Raw genomic sequence first — 12,192 nt, 5'->3', positions numbered from 1 at the left:
GATCCTGGCAGGTTTTAAACTCACTACCTCCAAGTTAATTCAGTTTCTTATCCATTACATCAGATTCCTAAACTTTTTATGAACTGAATACTGAATTTTTCCATTTGTAAAATTGATAAACTTACCTGATGAGAACTTGTACTCTGTAGCACTGACACTGTAAACAGAACTTTCCCTATCTCTCCAAACTTCAGTAAGAATGCTTGTTTCTGTAGGTTTTCCTGTGCCTCTTCAGGATCCATGTGTACGAGACTCAACTGAGGGTAAAAGTTACGTCGGAAGAAGTAGAAGTCTCTCACATACGAGTTCATGTTGTGGATCTGGTCTGAAATGTAATGATTTGATGCTTACTGAGTTCTTTGTGATAAACTACAAATTTCACTTTCACAACAAGAAATATTAAGAACATAAATTTCCAAACACCAAGTTAAAAATTTCAGCAAGAAAAAATTTATTACTTTTAAATAAGAATTAAATAGGAATGTAAACAATCATTCACAGCTATGCAATTAAAAAGGCTGACTTTCAGAATTCTCAGCTTAAACTGAGTCGCTGCTATGAAATGAAGTACATTATTACTGGTGAAAAATGTTTTTCTCTTGAAGTAGATTTCATAAATGTTTCGGAAGTTCAAAACAATAATCATAAAGATCTTGGTATGAAAGGTATCTAGTGAGTTTAGTCTTTACAATGAATTCTGTCTGATTGTAACTCCCTGGAGGTGTCAATAAGAGATGTTAAACTATATAATATTGTTCTTACTCGATTTGGTATCAACCAGGAAGTAAGAATTCTGTTCATCCTCAGGTATGTTGAAAAAATCCAAACTATCTTGGTGGATCACATTGAACTGGGTGTCCTGAATTGAAGTTTATATAGAGATTAAGCTGTATAAAGACACATGGTAAATAAAAAACAGATTTTTTTTGTTTATTAGTTTGTTTCACTGGGTCTGAAGCTGTTTTTTTAAAACATTTTTTCAGTATGGTGGTCAGTTAATGTCAGTGTTAAACTAATCAATGTTCCTAGTTTGTTTTCCAGCCTTAACCGGTATTCTGTTTGTAACAGGTAACTTTCCCACACAATTATTAAAGATTGAGGACAAAAAAAAACTTATATATTACCAATAACACTCAAATTTTGTTGGTCCTGTCGTGTTCAAGTGAATGAAGATCGTGTACAAGATTGGAGAGATTGTATGTAATATATTGACTGTATATAAAGTATAGCTTACCTCATGCACAGGAAACTGTGATGGTATACTTGTCAGGTCTGGTCCATGTACAATTATCTTCTTAGCACTAGGAACATTGGCAGATATCATAATGTTTGGCTGTAAATCAATAAATGTACATTACATTCCAGTAAAAATATTAAAATTACCAGGTAAACTATTTCATCAGAGCAGAGCTGGAGGAATTTTTTTCTTATTTATTCTCAAACCATTGCCAATAAGTCTTATTAAATCATTTATCATTCTTATACCAAAGTCTCCCATGAAATCTGTACCGGCGCTTAAATGAATAATTAAAAGCAACAGCTTTTAAATATGTGAAAATTTCACTGTATAAACTCAAAATGCAATTCTGATTTTGTGTGTGACAGTTATCAGCTAAATGAATACAAAAAAAACTTTTTTCATGGCAAAGCTATCTTATATCTTGAACTTTCAGTTACAATCATATGAATTCTCAAAATCTGAAACTATCACAGCCCTCAAGAGGAAATAAAAGAAAGTATCAAACGGACTTACATCACATTGTTCCTTTTTCAGAGTCTGTTTCAGATCTTTGAAGTAAATTCCCTCAACACTAGGCACTATCTGTATCAACAAATAAATCACATTCAAATATCTGTGACCAACTCATTTTTAATAATTTTCCCCAAGTCTTGCATTAAAAGAAAGCAGTAGAGTTGAAAGGAATGTTTCGTTTATCTTCTGCTGTATTACCAATGGGTAACTGTGTACACTTATTTCCTACTTCAGTATGATCTTCATCTCCTTATAAATCATTTGACATAACTAATATCAAAGAAAAAGACAGGCCCTCATAAGTCAACATTTCCAAACTGGCAGAACGTTGTCATTTGCTGTACATCAATGCAGATGCTACAGCATCCATTAGAAGTGAAGATACAGATATTGTGTTACTTTAGATCTCTATTCTTCAGTTCAGTGCTTTGCATTAATCATGCTTCTTATATTAGTGAACAAGAAAACACTCTTTGAAAGAGGACCATACCAAGATGCTACAGACAAAGTTTGGAGATGTTCTAACCAGAGGTTCATCAGAAAAAGATGTGTAAAGATGTTTCTGTATTCTTAGCTCTAGCGATCCCAGAAGTTCATGAGAATAAGTCGTTTAAAAGATTTATCTATTTTTAGCTCACATAAGAGGCCAAGTAGAACAGTCTAATTGAATTTAAGGGTTTCCCTTGTAAGGACATATCAGACTAAGTTCGGTGAAAATCCATTAAGTGGTTTATGAGAAGATATTAAATTTTTTCTATTTCAATCTCTGGCAGCCCCTTAAAAGGTCATGCGCCATCATTTGAACTGCAGAAGATTGCTGACAGTGATAAGCCTAAAATCAAGTGTGTATTACCTGCCAAAGTAATGCAAGGGCACCAGCTATGGCTTCCTGTCCATATGTCTGCGGTGTTCTAACATAAAACATCACGTACCCAATCTGTAAGAACATATCAATCTGACTGTTGTGTATACATAATCTTAATTACAGAACAGTAAAATTTTCAAGAAAGTTCAATAAATTTCTTAGAAAAGTTTGAACAAGTTATTTTGAAACTGCGTAATACTAGTTTACCCAAATATTTATCCATTTTGATTCCATTTGTTCCAGTTGTATCATAGGTAAGTAGCAATAAGTTTTTAAATGTTTAAAATATGGATACAGCATTTTTATTTGCATATTTCTCTACTACAGTCAAACTTTGTTGACTGTAACTGGTATTATCAGTCAGACCCCGGCAAAGTCCCTGTATAATGTACAGTTCAATGGCTTGAAGTACTGATATCATTAACTCTAAGAAATTCTGCAGGTTTCATCCAGTTTGATTGTACTACCTGAAACTGCTATATAACTAGCCTAGTACATTTATAGTTGGTATTACACTTATACTTACCAGATAGTTGAACAGGGAGTGAGCCATTTGGGAAGGTAACTCTCTGTAGTACATGACAAGTTTTCGCAACAGGAACAGTAACTCTTCCTGTAATACATGTTGAACATGAAACAATTACAAAAAGTGTAGTTCCACTTAATGTCAATATGTTTTTTTAAAAACGTACTTGAAAAAAATTTTGGATTTACTTTTTAAAAGCACTAAATAATCTGTGTCATTGAGGTACCTGCATGGTTTAATTAATTCTGTACTGCTAGTTTTTGAGTAAAAAAAAAAATTTTGGATTTACTTTTTAAAAGCACTAAATAATCTGTGTCATTCAGGTACCTATATGGTTTAATTCTGTACTGCTAGTTTTTGAGTAAAAAAAATAATTTTGGATTTACTTTTTAAAAGCACTAAATAATCTGTGTCATTCAGGTACCTACATGGTTTAATTAATTCTGTACTGCTAGTTTTTGAATTAAACAGAAATTTGGATTTACTTTTTAAAAGCACTAAATAATCTGTGTCATTCAGGTACCTACATGGTTTAATTAATTCTGTACTGCTAGTTTTTGAATTAAACAAAAATTTGGATTTACTTTTTAAAAGCACTAAATAATCTGTGTCATTCAGGTACCTACATGGTTTAATTAATTCTGTACTGCTAGTTTTTGAGTTAAACAAAAATTTGGATTTACTTTTTAAAAGCACTAAATAATCTGTGTCATTCAGGTACCTACATGGTTTAATTAATTCTGTACTGCTAGTTTTTGAGTTAAACAAAAATTTGGATTTACTTTTTAAAAGCACTAAATAATCTGTGTCATTCAGGTACCTACATGGTTTAATTAATTCTGTACTGCTAGTTTCGAGTTAAAAAAAAATATTGTATTTGGGGTTTGTTTTGTGTTTGAAGAAATGTAACATTGGAAATCTTACATGTTTATCCTTGTGTGTGAGTTTCTCCAAGAAATGTCTCATAAACAGCACTGGATCTTCTACTAGACAGTTCCAGATAATCTTCTCTGCTACTTCACATACTAAATGAAAAGAGATTCCACATTGTTATTCATCTGTTAAAAAATTCTTAATGCAATATGATCTACTGATTTCTTGATAGCATATTTCTTAGAGGACTTTGTGCAGCACCTATGAGTATTGCAGAAAAAAACTGTGCTTAATATTTAATGTATTCCATTAACCTGTGAGTTGAAGGGTGGGGATTGGGATTGGTGGAATTACTCTTATTAATACCACATCCCTATCACACAAAGTTTATATCAATGTAGAAAGAATTTGCTGTTCTGCCTTTACTAGCAACATTTTACAACCTTTTTTCAAGTGGAAAACCTTGCATATCAGCACCTATATGTCTGCAGTTAATTACATAGAGGATATTTGTTTGTTTCGGTGTAAGATCGAAAATTTATTTCATCGAGTGAACATCACATGAATATTTTCACGAGTGGCGAAGCCACGAGTGAAAATATTAACATGTGATGTTCACGAGATGAAATAAATTTCGATCTTTCACCGAAACAAACAAATTTTCTGTTTATTTCATGCTTATTCAGTGGTTTCTTTTATAAAATCGTTTTACTTTTTAAAAATTCCCCCGCAGGGAGCCCCACTGTTTACGACTGTCAGCGCTGTGTTATGCGTCCCAAATAGTTCTACAAATTTGGTCCAGGTTGTGTTTTGTCTAACAGAAGAAAGGAGATTAATTTATTTGTAAGGGATATAAATAATATATTTGGTACTTCAAAAATTTTATTCATGTAACTTCAGATATATTTAAACAAACAATGTGTGAAATTCATACGCGCAGATACGCGCACTTGCGCTTGTCAAAATTCGAGTCCGCCATTTTGTTTTACTTCAGTCAATCGGTAAACAGTTAGAACAAATAACTGGAGAAACAATACGAACAGTGTAACAGTGGGATTTTAAATGGACTTATATGTAAACTCTCGTGTCGTGAGTGTTACAGTTAGTCACTGTCACTTTCTGGAATCATTCTTATTCGTTTGAATGGTCTGGCAGTGGCAACTGGCGAATCGAGCATGTTGGAAACGGACTCTTCAGCAGTTGCATTACTTCGGCCTACGTTAACTGTGGACATTTGTGACAGTGTTTCCGATACAGATGTACTGTGGAAATTGAAAGTCACAGGTCCGTGGAAAGTGCTGCTTGCAAAAAGACTGCGAGAGCGATTGGATCCGAAAGGCCCAGTCCATGGCTCCGGAGCACTGGCAGCACCACTTCCTTGAGTTTGAAGGTTGGTTTCATTTCTCTGATTCGACAGTATTTTAGAAATATTTCTCGACTGGTCGTTGTTGATTTTACTGTAGTTGTTTATAGAATTCACATTCTTGTGACCAGAAATTTGCATGATTTGGTTGGCAGGGACCCCAGCATCGTTTAGAGTTTGAACCAGATGTTTTCTGGAGCTGAAAAAAAAAATGAATGGAATTTTCATATCATTGACCTATGAAATTATTTGAAGGCATAAATTATTTTGTACAAGTGCATTTTCTTTAGAATAAGTATGCAGGCATAAGTTCGTTTTTCTAAGTTGGCTGACATGGGAGGGCTCTCGGGTTATTCTCATTCTGCATTCTAACACGATCCGATTCATTTTACTATTAAACAAAGAAGGCTGGAATCAGTGAATTATCAAACAACAATTCACTGTTCTGACGTCACAATTATCGCGTCAAACGGCGTAGCAGCGCGCTAGAAAGAAACCGATTGAAAACGGGCAAATAATTAATGAATGCCGGCAAAGATGTACTTTAAAGTCCTTGGGGCTAGAATGCGCTTTACTGGTACGCACTTTTTGCTAGGATTGTAAAAGGTAGGATGTGCTCGTTACAATCATTTAAATAAATTGTAACAATAATCTATTCATTAAAGAAAACAGAAAAACGGGGGTGTGGGGGCAGTAGCCCCCATAAGAATAAATGGGGAGTGTTTATTTAATGTGCGTACTGGTAAAGTGCAGGTGTCCCGTCCTTGGTAACGTGTTAGAATCAAAATAATACATCTCATTTAGTGATTTGCTCTTGAATAAATCAGTGTTTGTCGTTCAGCTGCGTAGTATTATACAACTCGGGCTCCGCCCTCGTGATATAATTCCTTCGCATCTGAACTCCAAACAGTGATTTATTCAGCGACAAATCACCGATGAGATATATTATTTCTTAAATAAACCACTCGCGTGCAGTGACGTTACCGATCCAGGTGCATAGCACGGTTGTAAAAAGTAGTTTTTTTCTTACACTGTTGATACTAGTATGTAGTGTTAGAATCGAAATAACAAGTTCCCAAGTGTGATTTATCGTAGAATAACACGAGTTTTTCGTTCTTATGCGAAACAGTATTTAAAATAATACGGCCTTCTTGATACATTCTTACATGTACGCATAAGAACACAGAAAACACGGGTTATTCTACGATAAACCATGTTTGGGAACTTATTACTAAAATTTTCTTAATTTCACGGCTAATTCAAGTCAGCGATAAAATCTTAATCGTGCCATTTATTAGCTTGCTAGAATGATATCACCTTCTAAGAAATTGCGAATATGACGTCGGCAGTAAGAAAGCGAGGATGAGCAAAGCATCAAACTGACAGTGCATGTCCTTCTATGGTTAATTTTATGACAAGAACGGAAAAAATCTTAATGAAGAAATCGCAGGTGGAATTGTACCGGACATCATAACAAATGTCATTGATTCTGGTTGGAAATAGCCCATGATGAATAGCGAAATACTAAAACGTAACAGAAAAATTACTAAAGTCATTGAAAACGGACAAAAAATGATAGATGCACTCCCTCCAGCAAAAAAAAAAAAAAAACTAACTAAGAAAGATTAAATGTTTGCGATGCAAAACTAATACTGATTGAATTTGGTTGTGAAAAAACAAAGAATTGAAACACTAATTGCATGAAAAATTATCTGGAGGCCTGGGCTTACAGTCTGATAAGTACTTGAAGATTCTTGTTATCAAACTACTTTAAATATACTGAATTTATGCAGGTATGACTTTGGTAAGGGTATTTCAAAAGTAGATATTTTACAGTTTTAGGGTGTTTCTTTTTTTCAGAAATGAATTTGAAAAGGAAAGAAAAGATCAATAGATGTCAGATTTGAATTTTTTTGATTGTCGGAAAAAGTTTTAGTATCCATATGACGGCTTATAATTTACGTACTTGACATTCCAGTAAAACTGTCGTTTTAAAGCTCTGAATTGAAAATGTTTGCAGAAAAATGGGGGGCAAATTTTTCAGTTTGGAACTCAGAACAATATCGGCTATAAAATCAGGCTTATAAAACGTTGCTATATCAGGATATTTTCAGCTGTTCATTTATTATATCTAGATAAACCATGGAAAAGCATAAAATAAGAATATAGATGTATAATATGCACACCTGTAAGGCGTTATTCTGGGATTTTCAATTCCTGCTTCAGCCTTCATGTCTCTCATAATGTTGTAAAGTTTATTTATTCCAAGTGGGGTTTTTTTGAACCAGCATCTCTGTGGTTTATCATTTGGTGTAAGGAAGAATGGGCTGTCAGGTTTGCACATTTCGTCCGGTCGTTTCTGGCTGTACAGCTTGTACAGATGTACAGGATCTCTCTGGGCGTCAGCAGTGGCATAGGCTTTGGGTTTTGTACCTCTGAAGTAATGAAATTTACACTGTTATACATCATTAAAACATTTATCTTTATTACAGTCTTTAACCTTTTGACAGACATTTTACAGAAAAAATGCAAGTCTAAAACTCTAAATCGTAATGGTGATTGTAGCAACATACAACAGTTGTGCATCCAAATATCTAGCGGAAGGACGGCTGTTACTAAGTAGCAGTAGGCCTGGGTTCGAATCCCAGTTTGGATAGCTGTTTTGTGTTTTATCGTTATCATTACAAATAATCTACCATTATATTTCAGTAAACGCGTGGACGTTGTTTATAGTATAGGAGACGTTAGTCAAATTGACTTATTCATATAATCTAGTAAAAGAAAGTAGAATTTTTGATGTTTCGCCAGGAAGGTTATCATGTGGGGAAAAAAGAATATGACATTTGTGACTTTCCACATTGAGTTTATTAAAGGGACTGGCCTCCAGATCATTCTACTAGTCTACTAAAAGATTTTTTAGATATCTGGAAATAAATGCTATATTTCTTAAGAAGGGTTAAAACTTAATTACTGACAAACTATATCATGTTACGGAAACACATTAGAATTTGCTGTTTTTTCTACTTTTTACGATGAAAATCGAAATGCGTTTGTAACGCATTACTCCAGGTAAACTGTCTCAATTATAAAAATCTGTATTTTGAAATCATAACTCACTAATTCCTCAATAGCTTTATGGTTACGAAGACGGGAAAATGTCTTTATTGCCGTGGTTGTCCGGGGTTCGATTGCCGAGACGGTCATCTTTTTTTCTTGAATAGGATTTTTAAATTATTTTAGAAACAAAAACTCATATTCTAATGTTCGTAATATGACCAAAGTTCAATTTGAAAGAAAAAATATTATTTATCCAAATCTGGAGGTCAGTGCCTTTAAACTCGATGAGTAAAATTGATAAAATGCTCTGCAGAGCCTCGCATTTTATTATTTTATTCAACTTGTTTAATAAATTCAATATGAAAAGACACTCCTGTAATATCAGATTTCACATATATTTTTTTTTTTATTTCACAGATTTCACATTTTCACAAGGAAAGCTTGTGCAATTTTAAAGATATTTTAAGATGGTATCAAAAATACAAAATATTTAAAGCATTTTGTGCATGAAATAAACCGAAAAGAAATATCAGTGGAAGAATGAGATATTTCAATTTGTGACACAAATTTTGAAATTACTAATTTTAGTGCTCATTCAGTGACACTGAAAAAAAACAACACAAAAATTATGGTAGATCTACTGTATATGAATTAAATTACTTTATCACATGTTCGACTTTGCGGGAGTGTAATAAAGCCATTAAATAAAAATGATAATACACTAGTGTAATAACGCTTTGACGTCGACGTCGTTTACAGTATAGGAGACGCTGGACAAATTGACTTATTTGTATAGTAAAAGAAAGTTGAATTTTTGATGTTTCGACATGAATAGCTAACATGTGATGAAAAGAATATTACATTTGTGTCTTTCGACATTTAATTTATTAAACTCGTTGAATAAAATTGATAAAATGCTCGGCAGAGCCTCGCATTTTATCATTTTATTCAACGAGTTTAATAAATTCAATATGAAAAGACACTCATGTAATATCCGCTATTTATCACATGTTCGACGTTGCGGGAGTGTAATAAAGCCATTAAATAAAAATGCAATTGAAACGTACCTAATGTCCGGAGGATTTGAACCAGATCTGGTTTTGGTTTGTCTCTCTTGGTCATATATAAGATACTCCTCACCAGAAGTTTCGTCCATTCTAAGATGAATATCTCCCCAGCAGAGATCACGGCATTCTTTGCCTGTCCGCATTCCAAAATGGTTTGTGCATACAAACCACATGGAGTGTAACAAAGACCTTGGAGTGTAGTCACCTAGTGTCCTGGCTTCATGCATCTGGTCAATGATAGACTCTGTCATGGTTTCTGCAGCTCTCGGCTTATTGCCAAGTCCCTGGCCTTTCAGCTGTTGCTGTTTTCTTGAAAGGACAGCTCGTGTTTTGGAAAATTCTCTGTCCTTGAATATGGCAACATTGCTGTCACTTGCTTTTAGATATCTGTCAACAGAGCTTATAAAGCCCCGCAAAGTTGTAGGCTCATATTCCCTGCCATCTTTCTTGGTAACACCCAAGATAAATTCACACAGTAATGAATTAAGCTGATATGGGGGAATGTATTCTGGTTTTCTCATTTCATTTTTTGACATCAGAAAAGAGAAGAATAACTTCATGTCACTCTCTGTCTTCTTTTGGGTATTTTTATTTTCATTTTCTTTAAGAAACTGGTCAGCATCTACTTGTCTAAAGTTCCTGTCTGCAACCTGAAAGTCTCCATATTCCTCCTGGTCAAAGAAATTTGTGAAAATGTCATTCAAGACCTCTGGATCCAGTTCTTCTACAGACATCTTGATTGTATACTAAAGCAGACGTCAGATTTGACAGGTGTTGTTGTTGTTGTTACAAACATGTAAACAAAGGGAAGCTACTACAACCAACCTGTCACCTCATGTATATACATGTACATAGAGAGGTGTCCAATTGGGGGAAGAAAGTAGTCCGGCACAGTGAAAATTATATTTTGATAAATTTCACTGTGGGTTTACCAGGATATAATCTACCATTATATTTCAGTAAACCACTGAAAAGCATGAAATAAAAACTGACAGTGTATAAATAATAAACATCTTTCTCCAATATAGCTCTTTTGATTTATATATATTCTGTTCAGGCATCATTACAACATATTGTGTACCTTTTTTGTTTTTTTTCATAACTTGTACGGGGTGTTTTTTAAAGCCACAACACAGCACTTAAAAAGTGTGTTCGTGAGACAAACACATACCTGCTACACCATCGTCGCTAACCTCTCCATCCTCGAGCAGATGTATTATGGGTAATACAATAGCACAGATGGATGATGGGAAGAAAGTCTGAGCTAGCTGCACATGATGTCCGTGTTCCTGGCGCTCCTCGTCACCTATACGCAGTACCATAAAACTTAAACATTTCATATTAACCGGAGGATAGTATATTTGAGCCGCACAATGAGAAAACCACCATAGTGCATTTGCATCCAGCATGGATCCAGACCAGCCTGCACATCCCCGTAATCTGGTCAGGATCCACCCTGTTCTCTAACAGTTTCTCTAATTGCAATAGGCTTTGAAAGCGAACAGCATGGATCCAGACCAGCAGGCGCATCGCAAATGCACTATGTTGGTTTTCTCATGGCGCAGCTCAATTAATTTGATATCTGACATTATTTTCTTGTTACACTAAAGATCCAGTACTTCTGAAGAACATGGAAGAAAACGAAAAAAATTACAAATAATGCAGCAGACAGACACCAGCTTTGAAGAGAAGCCATGCCAGCGATCTTTCATCAAAATCTTAAGAAACAAACGATGACAGAAACAGGTCACTGTAAATTTGTACAATTAGAAAAGTAAGTCTTACAAAGTCATTTGTGAAAAAGAAACGGACTTGTTACACAGGTTCTTTGTGTTGTACCATCAAAATGGTAATATATGGTGTAATTAATGACTATTTTGACCCAAAACCTCACTTCTCCCTTTTATGAGAAATCTTCTCCCTATTTTCGCTGGATTGGAGGGAGAAGTTACTTCTCTGAATTTTTCTGGGCTAGCTTGAACCCTGGGTTGGACTACTGTTCACAATGCATTATCATGTGTAATTACACCAGTAGTCTGGCCTTTGGATAAGATAAAGTAATTTAAAAGGGTGGGGAGAGATACTGCATGTGTTGCACATTAAACACAATAAATCTCAAACCCAACAGCATTAGATGCACTGAAACTTAAAAACAATATTTGACTGGTTGTCCCACTATGACAATATCCAGACTTCAGAGTGAGTGAGTTAATTACATACAGTGAAACACACTTGTTATATAGTCACTGAGTTACATAGTCATACTTCACTACTAATGGAATTTATGCATTCTATACCTTGAAATCATAGTGGTCACACACTTGATTATATAGCCACAGAAAAATGTAAGGAAATGTATTCACAATGTTCTGCGGCTGAAAAGCACATAACTGGAATTCCACATCCTCGGGTCATTTTCCACTTTTTTTACTGCTGTAAAAGTTTTTAAGAAAGTGTCTGTTTTTTGTGAAATAAATCATTGGAAACTATCAATGAATTTCATTTTTTTCTGCTAGAAACAATGAATTTTAGCACATTTCAGTGTACGAGTTAAAGCAATGTGAATACAAATCCTTATACAATATTTTTTTAAATGAAGAAAGTTTGTTAAACAAGATTAACATGAACACAAGGTTTGGAAATACATATACATCTATCAAATATATAATGACAATTTAGATATAGAGA

The 12,192-nt window shown here is 34.3% G+C and overlaps 2 protein-coding genes across 2 annotated transcripts in view; both read right to left on the bottom strand.

The window, feature by feature from the left end:
* The window catches only part of LOC123552947 (protein unc-80 homolog), a 101,962-nt gene that overhangs the window by 49,921 nt on the left and 39,849 nt on the right, over positions 1–12,192 (bottom strand). Inside the window, 8 exon segments of the mRNA XM_053541548.1 lie at positions 126–325; positions 763–859; positions 1,235–1,333; positions 1,754–1,822; positions 2,607–2,690; positions 3,145–3,231; positions 4,069–4,169; positions 10,676–10,810. Coding sequence (XP_053397523.1) covers positions 126–325; positions 763–859; positions 1,235–1,333; positions 1,754–1,822; positions 2,607–2,690; positions 3,145–3,231; positions 4,069–4,169; positions 10,676–10,810 — 872 coding nt within the window.
* LOC123558578 (uncharacterized) lies at positions 4,548–7,845 on the bottom strand. Its single transcript, XM_053541547.1, has 2 exons — positions 7,567–7,845; positions 4,548–5,579 (listed from the first exon to the last, which is right to left on the bottom strand). Exons 1-2 carry the CDS (start codon positions 7,722–7,724, stop codon positions 5,120–5,122), a joined length of 618 nt encoding a protein of 205 aa, XP_053397522.1. The 5' UTR covers positions 7,725–7,845; the 3' UTR covers positions 4,548–5,119.

This window comes from Mercenaria mercenaria, chromosome 4, assembly GCF_021730395.1.
Source record: "Mercenaria mercenaria strain notata chromosome 4, MADL_Memer_1, whole genome shotgun sequence".
Classification (NCBI taxonomy): Eukaryota; Metazoa; Mollusca; class Bivalvia; order Venerida; family Veneridae; genus Mercenaria; species Mercenaria mercenaria.
The sequence above is the reverse complement of the archived record's forward strand: the minus strand, read 5'-3'. Positions and strand labels throughout refer to the sequence as shown.